Consider the following 19708-nt stretch of genomic DNA (forward strand, 5'->3'; position numbering starts at 1 on the left):
AGTCCCGACATGTGCCAGGCCCTCATGGAGGGCAGAGGGGCTGGCAGCCTGGTGCACTGCAGGACTCAGAGTGGTTTTGTGCTGGAAGAAGAGACAGAAGGAGCCTGGGACAGTCCTGGAGCTCACTCCCTCCCCTTGCAGCAAGAGCTGCAGCCACAGCATCCCAACCCCAAAACACAGGGGGTCTGCCTTTCCCAGGGCTGGCTGAGGGACAGAGAGACAGGGGACAGTGGTGTGACCCCGGGGGCTGAACCCACGAGCCCAATGTATGGCTCTGCTGCTGCTGGAAGTGCTTTGGGAGTGCTGCCCCCCAGAATGAGAGCACCACCCCAGCCCCCTGGGAAGGGATGTGCCCGGCCCCCCAGACACTGAAACACTGACGTTTGAGCTTAAAAACATTAAAAAATATTAACAGAATAAAAGATGAGGCTGATCCCTCCTGTGTCAGCAAGGCAGAGCCCCGGCAGAGCTGCCTGGCCCCGGCACAACAGCTGGGCAGAGGCCATGAGGATGGCAGGGTCAGGGTGGCCGGTGCTGGGGGATCGATTCTGCTGGTGCCGGGAGCTCTGGTTTTACTGGTCCTGCAATCCAGGCTGGGCGAAAAGGAGCATTTCCTACCAGGAACCAGCTTGAGGCAGGGCCCCTCGGGGCAGTGCTGGGGAGGGGGAGGCTGGTGTCACATTAGGACGGGCTGCAGGGGCCTCATTTGTTCTTGCCCAGAACCCGGTAGAGTGTGAACCCCACCAGTGCTGTCACTGCAGCCCCCAGCGCCACCCGCAGCCAGAAGGACGCGGCTCCCAGCTCCACGGCGTTCAAGTGACTGCAAAGAAAGAGAGAGGCTGGTGAGAAGGTGCACAGCAACACTGTCCAACAGCAAGATCCCCTACAGCCTGGAGTGCTTCCACCCCATGCAGTGAGGTTGGGGTGTCCCGGGAAGGACAGAGAGCAACCACAGCGAGCTCCAGGCTGGGGACAGAGACAGAAAGCACCGAGAGCCTCCCCTGCCACACCGGAGAGCCCAGCATCATCATCAACCCTCTGGTGAGACAGATGTGGCTCTATCCATCCTGGAAATAGCACAGCAACCCCTAATAACGGGTATGAGGTAGGAGCTGCCTTTCTAGGTCAAGCTGCTTTCCCAACTCCAAGTGCACACAGACCCAGGAGTGGATGCACGCAGAGACCAACCAAAGGGCAGGGAGGGAGAAAAGGCTCCATCATGCCCAGTGTACACATTCCCCTCCTAAACATGTGCTGTCCAGCATCAACATGCTCCTCTCCGAGGAGGAAAGAGATATCCATTATTCATTCCCCACTAAATCGAGGGGGAAAAGCCAATCCCTGGCCCTCCATTACGCTGTTATTTATTTATCCCACATACCCTAAGATATATTAAGAATATTTAAATTTTAATACTGCAGAGGGGGGAAAAAAATAAAAAGAAGTGTCAGCTCTAAAAATAAAGTTGTTTATTGAAAAGCAGCTGGAGGGAAAACCACTCACTGGTAATCCCAGCCTGGCTTCCAAGGCACCCACACACTCTCCCTGGGAGGGCTCTACCCACGGTGTTGAGCTGACCGTCAGCCCCCTCCTCTGCTCCTCAAGCAGGGTGATGCCACACACACACCTTCTCCTTCCCAAATGTCCCTGGCCGTGTCCTGCCCTGTTATCCAGCCCCTTTCAGGTGCTGTTCCTTCCCAAAGGGAGGCTGTGTGAACAGAGGTCTTGCTTTGCTGACCTCTTTTTTCAGTCTGATCCACCTCATCGGGAGAAAATAGCTGCCACCCCCCTCTGTGGGCCTTGGCAAACCAGGCTGGCTGCTCCCCTTCAGCAGTTTCATCTCAGGCTTCAGAAAGAAAACCTCCATGGCAGGATCTATCTAATAAATCTGCCAGAGACACACACAAGACAGAAGAGAGCTGCCACCCACTCCAAGCAGGGAATAAAGTGCCCTTTTGGTTTTGATTACTTTGTATGAGCAGATGACACCAGAAGCTTGCAGAAAAACCAAACCCAAGGCATTGTGGCAGAGGCAGGGTTTGGACACAGCCCCTCCTAGCCCCACAGGCTCTGCTCCCCCCCCCCCAGGAGCACCCTCCATGGGAAGGATACTAACGGGAAGGTGGCGGCGGTTGCCAGCTTGGTGTACACAGCGCTGCTGGGTGGCCCCTGGCTGTGGCAGGTGAAGAGGAAGGGTGGTGGGAGGCAGTGCTTGTAGCAGAACTCAGCAGGGGAGAGGCCGGGCTGGTGACTCGCTTCTGGCAGGTCTGTCTTGGAGGCCACAAAGACACAGGGGATCTGGCTGTCCATGTAGTGTTGCTGCAGAGACAAGGAGAAGTTCCAGCAAGGGGTAAGCCACCAAGCCTGGGAGATGTGGGGCTGCTACACAGAGGCTGAAAGCCCCCAGGGCCCCTGCGCCTACCTTATAAATACTGGCACAGTAGCTGAAGGACCTGGGCTCGCTCAGGTCGTAGACGAAGCAGGCGACATCACAGGCTGTGTCTGATGGCTTCAGGAACGTCGTGTCGGTGCTCACCTCATATAGCTGGAGTGGGAGGGAAAGGCCATGTGGCACAGCACCGCGTCACCAGGATGGGCCACTTCCAACACCAGCACCAGGTACTATGCCAGCCCTGCTGCCAGACAGGCACAGCAGCCCTTCCCTCCTCTCCCTGACTTACTATAAGATACTTCTCCTGGCCGTTGACCTGCACTGTGTTGATGGCATAGAGGGATGGCTCTCCTGGTTTCTCCTTCTGAGCCTGCCATGAAAACACCATCTCAGAGGGCTGGCAGCAAGAGCTTGAGGAAGGGAGAATATTTCACACTGCCCCAGGTCCCCATGGTGTAACAGCCACTGGAAGGCCAGCCAGTGCCTGGCATGAGACACGGGGCTGTTTGTAATGGAGGACAAGCCAGCATCACCTCGCCCAGACATGGGAGGTGCAGCTGCCTGGGAAAGGCACAGCCCCTCCAGCCCCTTAGGACAAGCAGAGGGGATGGGCCCACTGCCAAAGTTAAGGATTCAAGAGCCACAGCAACCAGCATGGAGCAGGGTGTGAAGCCCTTTGCTGGGATCTGGCCATGGGCAGATCTGGCCAGCTCAAGGGCCTCAGGGCTCTCCGCCGGGCCTCCCCTCTCAAAAGGGGAGCAGCACTCACCACCAGGCTCCTGCCGAGGAAGGCCTGCAGGAAGGCAGACTTGCCTGCTCCCCTGGCTCCCAGCACCTTGCAGAGGAAGACGTTTCTCTGGGTCTGGCCTTTCTCCAGGTCAATCCTCTTCTCCCGGGTCACTGGCAGGAAAGAGCTTGGGTGAGTGAGAGCAGGAACCTGAGCCGTGACAGGAGGGGAGGGCATGGCTGTACCCGTGAGGGCCTGTGTCTGGGAGTCCTGCTCCGAGAGGATAGGGTAGCCCAGGTAGCCCAGGCACGCCAGGCAGTGCCGCACGTCCAGGTAAGCCATGAGCCTGCAGAGATGGAGCACACCAGGAAGCCAACTGGATCAGCAAGGGCTAAGAGATGTGAGTACAGGCAAGGAGAGGGACTGAGCTTACGTCCACTGGCAGAGGAATCCATGCAGGGAAAGCAGGCCTTTATCAGTGGTGCATACCGTATTGTAGAGCTCAGGACCCCAGGGCATGCAGGGGAAGACGCTGAAGAAGTTCTGCAGCTCTGTGGGTGAGAGGGCTCCATCCTGGTCCTGGAGAGAAAAAGAGGAGTCAGCAGCTGAGGACATGGCCCGTGCAGTGCCAGCAGCTCTCTGCAGCCACACCAAGCACTGACAGGGTCCAGAGAGCATCACCAGGACACAAGCCACCTTGCTCGCTGCTATGTAATGACACAGGGATGCTTCCAATAACAGAAATTAATCCCACAGCCTTGAGCTGCTGTTCCTGGCTTCCCCAGGGCCAGCCACCCCACAGCAGCCTGCACTGGTCCAGCCTGGTCCTGAACACTGCAGGGTAGCACCCAAGGTCTGCGTGTGGCCACCAGCACAGGATCTGCAGCATTGGGCACACTTGGACATGCATCAGCTCAGTGCTCCAATTCCCTGTGGCCACAGAGCTGCTGTATCCCAGTGCACATCAACATCTGAGTACTGTGTGCAGGTGCACAGCAGATCCAGCACATTCCCTTCTCCCTCTCTCCAAAGAACCAGAGCATGGCACAGATTAGTTGCTTTCTCTCCCTCTCCAGCCTGGCACCCCCTCAATAGGGTTGGCAGCTGTGTGAACGCTTGTGCTTGGTCTGTGGCTGCAGGCCAGCAGCTCTGCCTGCTTCCCTGCCTCCCTTCATGCTGCAGCCAGGCACTAGTTTGTTAACTTGGACCCAGCCCCTGAAGGGACAAACTTTACTGGCTGTCCTTTGGTCAAGGGTTACAACCACAACCCCTTGACATGCCATCAGACTTGCTGTGACCACTTCCTGCTCCCAAAGCCTGGGCAAGCAGCTTTGAAGGGAGTGTTGTGGCAGAGGGAAGCCCTTCAACTGAGGCTACATCTGCTCCCTGGAGCAGAGGAGAGCAGCTACGTGCAGGCCCAGCAGAGCACCCCGTCCCAGGCAGCTCCAGCACACTCTGCCCACCTTGTCATGCTTCTCAAACAGCCGCTGGAGGAACTGGTAGCCCAAGTGGTTGAGCTCCGTGGAGCAGCCAGGGGGCAGCCGGAACCTGGAGGAGACCCAAGTGACCCTCTGTGAGCTCTGAACCAAGGGCAGAGTTTGAGCAAGTCTGCAGCCAATCCAGAGCTCCCCACTCCCTCCCTGCTCAAGACCAGTAGTTGTCTCCAGGCCTGGCCGCTCCTTGCCACAGCCCTTTGTTTTGGGAAGAAGCCCTCATGGGTGCACAGCGGCCTCTCCTCAGCACATCCCAAGCAGCCAGGGAGATGTGGAGCCTCACACCCAAGGCTTCAGCAGGGCACAACACTCCCCCCGGGGTGCTTTCCACCAGCACGCACCCTGTTGCCTCCTTGCACAGCCTGCTGTCTGGGGAGCAGACAAGGCAGCTCACAAGCCAAACCCTTTCATTACTGCTGGATCACCACCTCCAGAGAGGCAGGGAGCAGAGAAGAGGCAGCAGCTGCAGAATCAGCCGGAAGGGCTATGCTGACAGCTCACTGCTCCTGACAGAGCCGTTCTGCCTGAGCTCAGGCAGAGATGGAGCAGCCTTCAAAAACCCCTTGCTAATGTGAAGTCAGGGATAGGCCTTCATTCCCCACCTCCCTGCCTGCCTACATCAGAGCCAGCAGCACAGCCAACAGCTCCAAGGCCCATTATATTCATTGCCAACCCCACGTTGGTCAGCTCCTGCCCACAGAGTAAGATGTAGGAGCATGAACCTGACCATGAGCTATGGGTGTGGATTCAGCCTCAGCTGAGGAACGCAGCAGGGTGTGGGGAGGAGCCAGCAAAGGAGCTGGGGAGCTCAAGCTGTGCACCACGGGGGTGTCACACCCTGGCCACCCCACCCCAGGCAGGATACGCACTGTGGGTACAGGTAGTCATCTGTCAGCTCCAGCTCATCGTCGTACCCAAAGCGGCGGAGGATGGTCCATGTGGTCTCGTGCCGGCCCCTCTGAATGAAGAGCGTGTTGAGGAAGAGGAAGCCTGCAGGAGAGATCAGGTGGCTCAGACACAGTGGGGGCTCAGCCTCAGGGATCCACTCCTTGGGACCATGCTTTCCCTGGGAAAACAGGCTGCTGGACAGAGAGCTCTAGTAGCCAGAGCAGGCTTTGACAAGAGGGACTAACTATGCTTGGAATGAGAGCTGGGAGGCTCAGACCAATGTCAGGGCCCCTCACAATGTGGTGAAGGAGGGGGGTCCCCATCTCTTGCTGGGATAGGGCACAGAGCTCCTGTGCTGTTACCGTTCAAGGTCAGGCCGTTGTCCTGCACCCCGTCTGTGGTGTTCTTACACACAACCACCTTCACATCCTCCAGGGCCTGGGGAGCCAATGGGTTTCCAAAACAGGATTTCTGCCTCCCAGGAGAAAGAAGGTCATTGTCAGCAAAGCACTCAGACAGCCCAAGCCTCTGTCTCACCACTATCTCCCCTGGCAAGGGAATGGGAGTTTCTAGGAGAGAAAATCCACCCAGACCAGGGATTCCTGCCTTGGACCTTCACCAAACCCCTGCTCTTCAGCATCCCAGTAATACATGACTCTCAACAGCTCCAGTGCCTCCTGCTCTCCCCACTGCAGAGCAAATTCAGCCCAAGCTTAGCAAAGATGGAAGACCTGTGGATCCCCATCTGCTCCAAGATGTACCTTAAGGCGCTTTAGCTACAGCTGGCCAACAGAAGTACTGGATGCAAATAGGACAGCTGTGTCTGCCTTTCTGCCTGGTGTTGGATGGAAAGGGGACACTAGGGCTTTCCATGAGGGGCTGGGGAATCATCTCAGCTCTGCAGCCAGCCCTACCTGGAAGTAGTTGAGTTCATCATCACTAAGGATCTGGTTGTTATCCTGGTCCGAGAGGTTGAAAATCCGTGTCAGTGCTCGTGCACATGCAGGTTTCAGCTGCAAGGGACCAACCATGGTGACAAAAAACAAGGCAACACCATCAGCCTGGCTCTGCCTCCTGAAACCCCGTGTGCAGAGGGGTTGCCTTCCTGTGCTGGCTGGGAGCACAGTCCAGCTATGCCAGCACCACAGCTCCAGGGGGAGTCTTCTCCTGGACCTTTCCCACCATGGCTAACATGGCCTGGAGCACAATGGCTTCTACCCCAACATGCTCCTGGCTTCTCACTGGCCTGGCCATATTCAGCTGGCTGTGCTGAGCACAGGAGATGGGTGCTTTCCCCTCGGTTTAGCTGCATTGGCCCAAACACTCCAGGCAAAAAAAAAAACAGCCCCAGGCTAGGGCACTATGATGGCAAGGAGGTCCTCCAAGGGGCTTTGAGCAGACCTTACCTGCTTCTCCTCTGGGTCATAGAGGGGGGCAGTGGGGTGCAGCACAGCTTTCTGGGCATAGTAGAAGAGCTCAGAAATGTTCTTAAGGTTCTTGGCAGAGCACTGAGGATTCAAAGGAAGAGACAGCCCTGTAAGTGCGGGCAGGCAATGGGCTGGTGACGCAGAGCAGAGGGAGGACACAAGCTCCCTGAACCAGACAGACTGTGCACCAAAGCACAGAGCAATGTCTGCTCACAAGAGGGAAACCTGCTTGTGCTGTGGCTTTGCTGTGCCTGTTCCACAGCCCCAGTGCCAACAGTGGCTGTGTATAGCTCCAACATCAGTTACAGCAAGAGCCAGAGTGGGCAGACACTGACAGCCACCCCCTGCAAGGAAGACAAAGGACAGAATGCCTAAAGCACAGGCCCTCAAGATCCAGACAGTGACTTCTGCAGTGCAGGGTTATCAAGGCAGTTCATAGAATCCCAGACTGGTTTGGGTGGGAAGGGACCTTAAAGCTCATCCAGTTCCAACCCCCTGCCATAGGCAGGGACAACTTCCACCAGACCAGGCTGCTCCAAGCCCTGTCCAACCTGCCCTTGAACACTGCCAGGGATGGGGCAGCCACAGCTTCTCTGGGCACCCTGTCCCAGAGCCTCAGCACCCTCACAGGGAAGAACTTCTGCCTAAGAGCTCATTTCAGTCGCCCCTCTCTCAGGTTAAAGCCATTCCCCCTTGTCCTGTCCCAACAGGCCCTTGTCCAAAGCCCCTCTCCAGCTTTCTTGTAGGCCCTGTAGGCACCAGAAGCTGCCTCCCCTTAAGGAGCCTTCTCTTCTCCAGGCTGAACCAGCCCAGCTCTCTCAGCCTGGCTCCAGAGCAGAGCTGCTCCAGCCCTCGCAGCATCTCCACGTCCTCCTCTGGACTCACTCCAACAGCCCCACGTCCCTCTTGTATTGGAGGCCTCAACATCATCTCCACAAGCACAAAGGCTCCCTGACTCACACCAGATAAATGCTGCTACCCCTCAGGAAAGCTCTGGAGTTCCCTCACCTCCACGCAGGTCTCAATCTCTGAAAACTGGTTCATGATGGGCAGGATGACGTCCATGGAGCTTCCCATCTGCAAGTCAGACTTGTTTCCCACTAAAATAATGGGGATCCTGGGAAGAGATGGAATGTCAGAGAACACAAGTGAGGCCAGTGCTGCCCCAGTCACATGTACTTGTGGGTAGCAGGCTGGGAGCAACCCCCCCTCCTCTGCAATGTCTAGAGCAGCTGGGAGCATCCATCTGGAGAACAGGCTGCCTGATCCTGCTTACGCTTTCACTGAGCAACAATATGCTCAGGAGCTTTTAATCCAGCACAGCAGCCTTCTGCCTAAGCAATCCACACACAGACTAAGGCATCTGTGTCTCCCTTTGCAGGCTCCTCTCCCTGCCTGGCTTAGAAGAGATCAAGGTGGGGAAGGAACCCTCTCCTGGAGACCTCAGCTAGATCCATGAAGGAGAAAAGTCCCTGTATTCTTCAGCTACAAGTGGTCATGTCACAAGCCACAGAGCTGGTCTGACCTCCATAACCACAGGAGGAGGTGAGGGTGGTGGGCACCACTCAGCCTCCGTAACCCCCCAGATCTGCACACACAGACCACACAAGACACGCTACCTGGCGCCCTTTTCAGCTCCCCCGTTCACCATGGGGATCCACTTTGTGCGAATCTGGAAGGTGAGCACAGGGAAAAGCCTGTCAGTGCAGCCCCAGCACATCCCTGCAGCCATCTACTCCCAGCACTCCCCTGCACCAGCAGGCTCAGCTGCCCCAGGGATGCTGGATGCCAGCAGAAGGATCCAGCAAGCCTTGTCCCACAGCACGTGAGGACAACAGCCAGCATGGGAGCACACTTAGGCTGTGCTCAGCCTGCCTCTGCTTACAGGGGTCTCAAAACCCCAAACCCCCTCCACAAGGCTGTGGGGCACCAACATCCACCCACAGCAAAAAGCCAGGGCAGAGTGCAAGGACCCAGAACTGGAAACCCCTTTCCCTCTGGTACTGTTGCTCAGGACTCTGGTGGTACCCCCCCTTACCTTCTCAATCGTGGCCTCCTTGGTGACATCATACACCACGCAGACCACGTTGGCCTACAAGAGAAGCAGCAGAGGGTGGTGAGTGAGGGTCACTGCAGTAGTGAGGCTGCCTGAGCCCATGGCGCAGCCCTTGCACTAAAACTCAGCAAGTACACGCAGCAACAGTCACCCGCCATCAACACAAGCTCTACAAGGGGGTGCTCAGAGCACAGACCAGCTCTTCTGCTCCAGGCACCCCCTGAGCACATCTGCCTGCAGGCCTGAGCCCTGGTTCCCTGCTCCCACCCCTCAGCGGCTAAGCTGGTCCAGGGGCTGCTGCCCCCCTCCCCTCCTGACCCCATGCATGCAGCATTGACCCCAGCTCTGTGTTTGAAGCAGACAGGAGGGATCACTGGCCCTTTCAGGAGAGAGTTCAGTGCTAATCCTGAGGACACACAAGGGTTTAGGCAGGATTTCCCAGAGCTGTTCTAAGCGTGTGTAGAGGAAACAAGACTCCTGTGGATGGAAATATTAAATAGCTCTGTGCATGTGAGACATGCAGAAGAGAGGCAGTTTTATTACTCATAATCAAGAGGTCCTCCCCTCTGCAGAGCCAGGGTTAATCCCAGGGCAGGGAAGACCAGCTGGGCCCACCCCAGCCAGCCAAATGGCTCCATGGCTGCTCCCAAACACATGGGAGTCCTCATTCCTCCCTGCCCAGCACTCCCCAGGGCTCCAGCTCCCAAACCAATTCCTCTGGGCGACTGCTTCACCAGGCAACCATAAGGACCTAATGAAGGGAGCAGGAGAGGCTCATCCAAGCTCAGCAACTACTTCTTCCCTCTTCTGAGTCCACGGGGAACATCCTGAGGCTGAGAGCATGTCCTCTGCTCACCAGCCTCTTCTACCTCCTGGTGGGCTGCCCCCTGCTGCTCTCTTTCCAGAGAATCCCCAGAGGGCTGGGACAAGCCACACACTAGATTACATACAGGGAAGGATTAAACAAACCCATAGCATTAACCTGTGTGTCTCTGGTTGGCTAAGAGGGAGAGTGAGCAGTCCTGCAACACCCCTGTCCAGCCCTGCTCACCTTAGAGATCTCCTCCTGCAGCTCATCCTCCGTCTGTTCGGACTCTGAAAGAAGAAGAGCCCATCATCAACTGGACCCCTTCCTGCTCCCCTCAGCCAGGCAGGGAGTGGAGAAGGGAGGGGACACAGGCCATACCTGAGTAATCCACTATGTGTGTGGGGACCTTCTCTGGGGTGACATCAGCCGGGATCGTGATCTCCTCTGCACGAGGTGGCACCTGCAAAGCCAACAGCCTCCACTCCAGCCCAACACAGACGAGAGGAATGACAACAAGGGACTTCAGAGCCCAGTGTCACTGCTCCCCAGCTCCCTCGATGCTGGGATGAGATGAGCTCCACACCAGGGAAGGCTTCTTTCCTGACTCCCTGGGCTGCAGCTGCCACCACAGCTTGCTGCAGGAAGCTGGGGAAGCTGCCTCTCCAGTACTGCTCCCATGCTGCTGCTCCAGATAAGCCCTCAGCACTCCCCCAGCTCTCCAGACAGACCTCCTGGCAGCTGGGAGAAGCTCTAATCTGATTGTCCAGGCTCTGCCATGAGAGCACAGGAAGGTGCTCAGGGCCGGTCCTCCCCCAAGCCCCCAGAGCTGATGTTTTCCCAGCAGAAATGTTGCAGAGGGCACCATCTGCTCGTGGGCAGCGGGGAAGCCACCTGACAGCACAGGACAAACACGCCTGGCCAGAACGATCCCGTTTTCCTACCCACACCATGATGGGACAGCAAGCTACCCATGTGGAGGCTCCATGGGGCCAGCTGGGTGCTGCTCCTCACAGGTGGCCCAGCTCAAAGCACCAAGCCTGTCTCCAGATGGGCACAGGATAGGGAACGTGGTGCAAACCCCTTCTAAAGGCTTTGTGCTGGTGCCACCAGGGAAAGGCCAGAGCTGGGGAACAAATGGCTCCACTCTGTGCGGCAAGGCTGTGCCCAATGGTCCACTGTGCCACACAGACCCCAGCAGCAGGGAGCGAGGCCTGCCAGGTCCCTACAATCCTCCGCAGGGCAGGGATTAGAGTGCAGACCGGAGACAGCACCATTCCGGCGGAAGCCCCCCGCTCACCCGCCGCAGCCCCACGGCCGCCTCCCGGGACACAGCGTCCCGCCGCTGCCGCTCACCTCTTCCGGGAACTCCTCTCCCACCAGGGCCATGATCAGGGACGTCTTCCCCACCTGGGCTAGGAGAGAAAGGCAGCACGCTGGCACCGGCCCGGCCGCGGGGCCCTCTCCCAGCGGGAAGCCAAGGGCGGAGGACGACGCAGCCCGGCCCGCTTGGAGGCAGCCATCGGGGAGAGAGGGAGGACGCCGGAGCCTCCAGACTCGGGGCAGGCAGAACCCTGCTCCCGGGGCCGGCCGCAGCCGCCCTCCCGCACCCTGGGGCTCACCGTCCCCCAGCAGCAGGATCCGCACGTCCCGCTTCATGTCGGCACCGCCGCCGCCGCTACCGGGGCCGCCCCCTCCCCGCCACAACCTTCCGCTTCCGGCCGCACCAGCGAGCGGCGGCACAGAGCGGCGGCGGGCAGGGAGCGGCGCCCCCGGGCGGGCGGGCGGAGCGCGTCGCGCAGCACCCCAAACCCGTCGGCTCTCGGTGTTTTTATTAAACAAAAACAAAGGGTGGGACGGCGGATGGAGCCGTCAGACACACTCCGCACCCGACCCAGCCAGGGGAACGTTGGCGTCCGGGCCTAGCCGGGGCCTGTCCCAGAGCCTGGTGCCGAGGCGGCGGAGCCGGGTCCCGGGTCCCGGGTCCCGGCCCGCGGAACGACATGGCCGCGCCGGCTCCTGGAGGAGCGCCGCGAGCCCGGGGGCTGCGGCTCAGCCGCCAGTGAGCTCCCAGAGCAGGACGGCGCTGTGCGAGGCCGTGAGGAGGCGGCGGCCCGAAGGGGCGAAGCAGCAGCGGTGGACGGCGTCATCGTGGCCGGCGTAGTCCTGAGCCTCGCCGGGGCAGCGCAGCAGCCGCAGCAGCCGGGCTGTGGGGAGAGCAGGGGTCAGCCGAGGGCAGGAGCGCTGGGACTAGCACCGGTCCCATCACCCCAGTGCTAAGCTGACAGACAGCCCGGTGAGGGGCAGGGACAAGCTCCTGATAAGGCAAGTAGGCAACTACTGGCTAGTAACAGGGAGAGAGTGTGATGGCACAGCTCCCTGCTGTGTATCAGGCTGTCCAAGGGCAGTGATGGGTATGGCGGAACACACTGGTGCAGCTCTGCTAGCTCATAGCCCCCTAAAACAGCCGGTCTTGGGCTCAGCAGGTGCCCCACAGCTCTGGGGCAGGGATGGAGCTCAGCACAGCATGGACGTGCTGCCTCGTCAGGCAGGTACAAACAGCTATAGGAGCAAGGTACCCTTGAGAGCAGGGTGCCAACTGTCCCAGATTGGCTGTGGGCAAGTCCCTTCTGCCTCTTGGGCTGTAGCTCACACAGCCACAGATAAAGACAGTTCCTAACCCCAAGTCATCATTCAAGTGACAAACCCTGCTCACTGACAAACAGGACTGAGCTCATGCATCTCATTTCTGACCTAGGAGTTGCCCAGAACTTTCTCCTTGCCCAATGCATACCCTGCCCAGGACCACAGCTCCCAGCTCTGAGGATACAGGCTGCTTGTTTAAAGAAAAGAGGACACTTGTTTTCCCCCACTCACAGGAAGAAGGGGACATCCCTCCCCACCAAAAGGTAGCCTGGGTAGCAGAGTCCACAGCACTCTCCAGTACTCACCCCCGAAGCCAACAGCCATGAATCGTGCTGCAGGAGACAGGCTGAGCGACGTGGCAAAGTATGGCAAGGGGATCTTCATGACTACCTATGCTCCAGCAAGAGAAACAGCACCTCAGAAAGAAGGCGGGAGACCAGAGCTGCTGCAGTGACGGTTCTTATGAGGGCAAAGGGCTCCTCTCAGAGGGGAGGCTGACAGATGCACAACACCTCTCAGAGTTCGGAAACCTGCCAAAGGCATTGACTTCCCAGAGGAGACTTGACTCAAAGATTTAGTGTTGGTGCTCCTGAAAGCAAATGCCTTCCCCTCCACTGGGATGGAAAGGCAGCAGCAGGGCTGGCAGCCTGCCCAGACCAGGGCCCCTGAAGGTTCTGAGATGAAAAGCTGTTGCCCTGAGCCGCCGCTCACCTGGGCCCACCTCACACCTTGAGGCATGGCTTTACACACAGGGCAGTGTTGCCTCTCCCCCCACTGCACTCCATTCCATGTGGCCATGGCCCCGCAGTGGCTAACAAGTACCCGAGCTGCCCTGGCAGGGCACAAGTACCTGTTTCTTGTGCAGACTGTAAAACAAGGCTTCCTTCTGCCTCCCAAAGCCGACGTAGACCAGGGTGCCATGTTCCCATGGGCAGAACGCGGCCAGGCTGGGCGGAAAGGTGTCCAGACCCTGGTGAGGGGAACCAAAGGGAAGAAAACTGAGGCCAGCTTCTCCAGCCTGACCCAACACAGTGGGGGTCAAAAGGAGAGCATGAGGACACCCATCCTGGGGCTGTGTTGTCTGAGCAGTATGAAATTAGTATGCTGGAGGCTGTTTCCTCCCTTTTGCATTGCCATCTCAGCCATGTTCCTGGCAAAGCAATGAGCAACCACACACCGCCACAAAAACCCAAAGTAAACTGTTTACTGTTGTAGGAGCGGGACACAGGAGGGTTGAATTTCCTTCGAGGTATTATTGGTACATGGGTTTGAAGGTGGGATTTGGTTATGGATCAGTTTAACACAAGAAATTAGGGCCCATAAGATAGATCTTTAATAGTGGATGCAAGATCATCCCTTTCCCTGTTCACTGTGGGGAGCTTCTTTCATGGAGAGGAAAACCGGCATTTTGGGAACAAGGGATCATCTCCACATCTGATACACACCCTCCTCTCTTTCTAGCAAGTGTTCTGCCACCTAAGTCTCACACCTGGGTTGGAGCCAAAGGGTTCTGCAAAGCATCACAGACAAACAAGGCTGAGTACTTGGTCTATGAGCTGGTCCCTGGGCTCCTGGCTCTGAGTATTCATGCTCTTTGGGAGTGTCAAAGTTGGCAGCATGCTCATAATGAGGTGCCTCTCCTGGGTGCTGTGCTCACTGCCGCCTGTGCTCTGTTCTGCACAGCACAGGAACAGTTTTGTCTCCTCACGCTTACAAAGTCAGTGCTTCCCAGAAGTCAGGCACTGCTCCAATTCCCACTGTTCTTCAACAGACAAGAAAGTGCATTGCCAAGATACTCTACAAGCAGCAGAATTAACGAAGATGACTAAAATGATAAGGAAGAAGTTCTTCCCTGTGAAGGTGCTGAGGCACTGGCACAGGGTGCCCAGAGAAGCTGTGGCTGCCCCATCCCTGGCAGTGTTCAAGGCCAGGTTGGATGGGGCTTGGAGCAACCTGGTCTAGTGGAAGGTGTCCCTGCCCATGGCAGGGGCTCAGAACCGGATGAGCTTTAAGGTCCCTTCCAAACCACTCTATCATTCTATGACTAATGAAGTTCACCCTCTCTCTTTGGCCCCATCCTGCTCAGAGCCTTCAGGCATTCCTTCTCCAGCTTGCTGGTTCTGAGACTTGTGCCACCAAACCGTTGCCACAGGCAGAGGCTGGCAGTGGAACACTCACCTCGGGGCTGGCAGGAGCAGGGAAGCTGAGCCAGTCGAGCAGCTCACACTTGTCCTTCAGCCAGTCGGAGGCCCAGATGCTGACCCGCCGGTCTGAGCTGGTGGCCAGCCAGAGCTCGCCTCCTTCCACCCCAAAGTCCCGGTACTGCAGAAGATGAGCACAGTGCTGTCAGTTTAAGCTTGAAGTTTAGTCCAGAAGCTGCCACCAGAGTGAGTGTGGGGCAGGAGCTGGTGGGAACACAGGCCTTATGCCACAGGGGATCAATTCACTTCCATTTGGGCAGTGCTTAAAGTCTCTTAGAGTCCAAAAGGAGAATGAGGCTGTGGTGTAGGAACCAGCAGCATGCTCTGGGCTGAAAGACCCAGCAGAAGAGGCTGCTGGAGGAGGGAGAGTGCCTGGCCTGAGCAACATGGATCTCTTCCCTGGGATGCCCTCTGGACCCGCTCATGTCATAGGGCAGTTCTTGCTGATACTGTGTGTCCCCTAACAACACCCTTTACCTAAAACTGAGGAGGATCTCCCAAGTCTAGAATTCCCAGGGAGCCCAGCCTTGCAGTGTGGATGATTTTAAAGCCTAAGTACTTAGGCAAAATTATTGTCATTTCCACTGCACAAAGGAAGAAGACTCCCTATAAAGAGGAGGACAAAGGAGATGCGAAAACCATCACACTGCTGCACAGCCAAGTCTTCCCAGCTGCAAAGAGGAACAGTACAGAGCCAGAAAAACTGAACAGAAGCTATTGGAGGGGTTGATGGCCCAAAGAGGAAAAGCAAGGGACAAAGAAGCAGACTCACTGACTGACATGGCTGTGCAGTGATCCACGGGGACTTGCTGCTGCACAGGGCCAGGGCAAAGGTGAGGTCTCACCTGCTTCATGGTGCACTGCAGAGCAGTGATGGGGGAGCCTTTGTGGTCAGCAAGGACGTGGATGGTCATTCCAGTGCGAGGGCTGCTGACAGCCACGAGCCCATCTTTGCCCCCTGATAAGATCATTTCTCCTGTGGGTAGAGAGAGAAAAAGAATGTGACACTTCTCGTAGGAGAAGAAAAAGCTCACAGGAGAAAGGTCTGAGATCATGGATACCAATGTCCCAAAACACTGTGAAAGGTTGGGAACAACTGAGTCAGGGCTGGGTATGATGAGATGTTTTTGGGCAGGTTGATGGTGTGCAGAGCACTTGGAGGTCAGGGTAACCCGGGCGCAACCAAGCCATGTTCCACACTCGTGTGAGAGGCAGCCTCACCATCTGTGGAGTAGGCAATCGCGGTCAGTGCTACGGCATGGGGTTGCATTTTCAGCTCCAGCTCTGTCCTGGAAATGTTGAACACACGGATGGTGCCATCACTGTACCCTGACACTACGTGCTGGCTCTCAGCTCCCCATGCAACGACAGGATGAAGCTTCCAGGCCAGGCACTGGCAGCTCTGCAAAGGAACCAGGGCAGAGACCTGATGACACAGTGAGGACAGCAGGACTGTGCAGTCCAGTGCACTACAGGCTCCACCTACAAGTATTTCCCCAGCTTTATCTCCTCCGTGAGGACATAGCAGTCCTTGCAACCCCAAGCAAGGATTCCTTCCTCCTGTGCCCTCTGCCAGGAGGAAGAACTTAATGTACTACAATTACCTGGTTGAGCACTTGGAACTGTACCACCAGCTCCATGCTCCCCAGAGACCAGATCCTCACACTACCGTCCTCCCCGCACGTTGCACAGTGAGTCTCATCAGGACTGAAGCACACTTCAGTCACCTACAGCAAGAAACAAGATGGGGAACAGGGATCTACAGATGCTCCTCTCCCCCTCTCATCCCCTCCAGGACCTCTCCCATGGGAAACATCAGCCAAGAAGTCCTAAAGACAAAGAGAGTTGGGTGATTTGGTTTTGTGCTTTGGCAAAGCAAATGTTATTCACTATGGATGTCCAGCTGGCAAACAGAAACTGCAGTACTCAGTAATGAAGCCTTAGTGATTGCAAACTGCATCTTTGTGCTCCAGCAGAAAGGCCCACAGCTGCTCCCAGCCTGAGACTGTTGAACACTGAGGACTAAGAATGGATGAGCTCAGACTTCTTCAGGCTGGACTCCTCAGTGTGCACAGTTCCCCGTAGACTCCTCCATGCCATCCCATCAGCCCTGCAGCTCCTTGACCTCTCCAATGGCCAGACCAGGGAGTGCTGCTGCAGCCCACACGTGCTTCCCAGGGCACGGGCAGCACACACAGCACTTGCTGCTCTGTGGGGCAAACCACCTCTAACCTTGTTCTTGTGGCCGCTGATCAGTTGGATGCTTGTGCTCTCCGTCCAGTTGATGTACCACAGGGTTCCTGCCGTGGTGCCCACAATTCCCATTTCCAGAGAGTCATCAAAGGCTGCGCTGACTATCGTCCCGTCGAGGGTGATCTCATGTTCTAACAGGACCAAGTTAGACCTGGAGGAGAGGAGGACACGAGAAGAACGGGCTCAAATGTTGAAATGGCCACTTTGCCTCCTTTAAATGCAACTTTCCAGTGAGCCTTGTCATGTGTTTGCAGGTAAATGGTTCAGTGAGGGGCTCCTCTACATTAACAGTGACTACTCTTGCATTTGCACTACAACCATCTTTTATAGGGAAGATAAGAGAATAAGGAAGAGATGGAAGAGAGGGAAGAAATGGAAGAGAGAAAGAAGGAAGAGAAGGAAGAAAAAAAAGAGGAAAGAAAATTAAAAAAAAAGGGGATGCAGCAGTGTGAGAGAAGAAACAGAAGCAATGTATTTTCACCAGTTCCTATTTCACCAGGAATTCCTACAAATCACTGACACAAACTTCAGGCATGTCAAACTCCACCCATTTCCAGTATTAAGAGGGTTCAGCTACCTGTGGCAAAAGTTCAGTAAAAAGATCCAGACAGAAAGCATCAGTAGTCACAGCATGGACAGGAAAAGCTAAGGATGAAGAGCAACAGGAGCAGCGTGGTTGCAGGCAGAGCTGATGTCTGTCCGTGAAAAGCCACCTCTCAGACAGGTCCAGGGAGCGGCTGGATGAGGGGAAGAGCATCTCCAGAGCATGGTGAGACAGGCACAAGGGCCACCACCTCCTACCTGGCATCGGGACCTTTCAGCCTCAGCTCCTGCACAGCAGCCACTGCCCACAGGCGGATGCGTTTCACGTTGCTGCCACTCAGCAGCCTGTTGTGCCGACACACCAGCACACCTGGGAGACCATGGAGGGGACAAAGGGCACCTGTGAACATCCACTGCTCCCAGCCATCACCCACCGTGTGTTCCTCACAGCCACGCCACTGATTCATTCGGGCAGGGCAGTGTTTTTACAGACTAGAGGTGAACCCCCCAAGGAAACCCAGGACACAGAGCCATCACCACGCCATGCACCCTGCATCTGACACAGCAAACTCATTTTCCAAGCACAGCTGAAACTGGAGGACTGCAAGCTCAACGCTTCTTTCCTTCTTACAGCCCCAAGAAATGCCCAGGGCACCTGCACCCACCGATCTCGCCCTCGTCGGCCTCCCATGTCATGAAGCAGCAATTAGTCTCAGTGTCCCACACACAGATCTGGCCTGAGTTGGTCCCACTATAAAGAAGAGTGTCAGCGCCATAACAGAGAGAGGTCAGCTCCACTGGCCCCAGCACATCTGGGGCAGGGGCACGATGAACCTGCAGGAGCACATACAGTGTCAAAGAGAATATGGTGCTTACCTAGATCAGGTAAAATAACCCTCCTCCCCTCCTAAATTCATGTATTATATAATTCAAATATAACTGAAAGCCACTAATGACCAGCCAACATCATCTCCTTAAGAGAAATCATCAGCTCTTACAGACTCCGGGGGTAGAGCCTACATCACACTCAATGAGGGGCTTGGGAAAGAAGTCAGAGGTGGTAAATGATCCATCTCTGGCAGTGTTCAAGACCAGGTTGGACGGGGCTTAGAGCAACCTGGTCTAGTTCCAGCCATGGCAAGGGTTTGGAACTGGATGATCTTAAGTTCCCTTTCAACTCAAACTATTTTATGATTCTGTGATCATGAATTATAAAAGAAGGTAAAACTGGGGTTTACCTTGAGGTGGACATCAGCTCCCTGCTGCTCCAACAGCCAGAACATCACAGTTCCCTTCCCCACGCAGGCCAGTTCTCTGTGAGAAAAAGGACTAAAAGCCACGTCATGGACTGGCTCTGAGATACAAGTTGACCACATGAGCTCGTAAGTGTAGGTGTTCCACAGAGCAATGGTTTGATCGCTGTAATCCCCTAGGTAGAACATGAAAGAGAGTAGGAGGAAATTCTGCAGCCCCAGGCTGCTCACAGCATATGCACTGTGCTCTTGCATCAGCTGTGTCACTCCCTCATCCTGTTGTTCGGAGATGACTGCTGCAAACACCATCCCAGGAGTGGACACGGCTTCTTGCACACTCAGCAAAAGCTGCACAGTGTGATGGGTCCTTATCCAAGTTGAGGACAGATATAACTATCACTTCACAGTGGAGTTTGTAGCAAATCTGGCCCAGCAGAGGGTCTGCAGCCAGCGCTCAGTAAGGATTTCAAGGCAAGAGCAAGTTTCCTGCTGTTTCTACATCCTCATGAGCTACTGCACACCTCATGTGTGCCCCACACAAGCCCTTCAGTAGTACTGTGCACTCAAGGAGAACAACAATCTGGAAATCAGACCTCTGTTGAGGTCACAGCTGAGATGGGAGCTGACCTGAATGGAAGCCACTGTATCTGGGTGGCAGAAGGCACCAGCTTTGGTGATGGCAAACATAGAATCATAGAATAATTAGGGTTGGAAAGGACCTTAAGATCATCAATTTCCAACCCCCCTGCCATGGGCAGGGACACCTTATGCTAAATCATATCACCCAAGGCCTCGTCCAGCCTGGTCTTGAACACTGCCAGGGATGGAGCATTCACAACCTCCCTGGGCAACCTATTCCAGTGCCTCACCACCCTAACAGGAAAGAATTTCCTCCTTATATCCAATCTAAACTTCCCCTGTTTAAGTTTTAACCCATTACCCCTTGGTCCTATCACTACAGTCCCTAATGAAGAGTCCCTCCCCAGCATCCCTATAGGCCCCCTTCAGATACTGGAAGGCTGCT

At 56.1% G+C, this 19708-nt stretch overlaps 2 protein-coding genes across 3 annotated transcripts in view; both read right to left on the reverse strand.

The window, feature by feature from the left end:
* Positions 1–382: 382 nt before the first annotated feature.
* Positions 383–11528, reverse strand: RHOT2 (ras homolog family member T2). Of its 2 annotated transcripts, none has more exons than XM_061473147.1 (19): positions 11411–11528; positions 11145–11203; positions 10170–10251; positions 10035–10078; positions 8966–9019; positions 8547–8599; positions 7936–8044; positions 6907–7008; positions 6415–6513; positions 5863–5971; positions 5482–5602; positions 4583–4667; positions 3553–3698; positions 3365–3465; positions 3162–3292; positions 2682–2762; positions 2423–2545; positions 2117–2319; positions 383–820 (listed from the first exon to the last, which is right to left on the reverse strand). In XM_061473147.1, exons 1-19 carry the CDS (start codon positions 11445–11447, stop codon positions 703–705), a joined length of 1857 nt encoding a protein of 618 aa, XP_061329131.1. In that variant the 5' UTR covers positions 11448–11528; the 3' UTR covers positions 383–702. The 2 variants fall into 2 exon arrangements, with proteins under 2 accessions (XP_061329131.1, XP_061329132.1); XM_061473148.1 differs by having other exon boundaries at positions 11145–11198; positions 11411–11489.
* A 227-nt stretch (positions 11529–11755) lies between these two features.
* WDR90 (WD repeat domain 90) overlaps positions 11756–19708 on the reverse strand; it is a 36932-nt gene continuing 28979 nt past the window's right edge. Inside the window, exons 34-44 of the mRNA XM_061473709.1 lie at positions 18670–18860; positions 18097–18265; positions 17690–17801; positions 16868–17039; positions 16240–16362; positions 15857–16037; positions 15481–15611; positions 14613–14756; positions 13285–13404; positions 12740–12824; positions 11756–11995 (exon numbers count right to left, since the gene is read on the reverse strand). Of these exons, the coding sequence (XP_061329693.1) occupies positions 11841–11995; positions 12740–12824; positions 13285–13404; positions 14613–14756; positions 15481–15611; positions 15857–16037; positions 16240–16362; positions 16868–17039; positions 17690–17801; positions 18097–18265; positions 18670–18860 (1583 nt within the window). The 3' untranslated portion in view covers positions 11756–11840. The remainder of the gene's footprint in view (positions 11996–12739; positions 12825–13284; positions 13405–14612; positions 14757–15480; positions 15612–15856; positions 16038–16239; positions 16363–16867; positions 17040–17689; positions 17802–18096; positions 18266–18669; positions 18861–19708) is intronic.

This window comes from Pezoporus flaviventris, unplaced genomic scaffold, assembly GCF_033815535.1.
Source record: "Pezoporus flaviventris isolate CSIRO_AGI_PZ_B2104156 unplaced genomic scaffold, CSIRO_AGI_Pfla_v1 ptg000078l, whole genome shotgun sequence".
NCBI lineage: Eukaryota > Metazoa > Chordata > Aves > Psittaciformes > Psittacidae > Pezoporus > Pezoporus flaviventris.

What these genes read in the sequence shown, in the direction of transcription:
- RHOT2 (XM_061473147.1), bottom strand. Translation starts at nt 11,447, where the DNA reads ATGAAGCGGGACGTGCGGATCCTGCTGCTGGGGGACG. An exon ending in GAGAGGAGTTCCCGGAAGAG is followed by an intron (nt 10,252 to 11,144) that starts GTGAGCGGCAGC and finishes TTGGCTTTGCAG; the next exon opens with GTGCCACCTCGTGCAGAGGA. An exon ending in ATGACCCAGAGGAGAAGCAG is followed by an intron (nt 6,514 to 6,906) that starts GTAAGGTCTGCT and finishes GGTCCCTTGCAG; the next exon opens with CTGAAACCTGCATGTGCACG.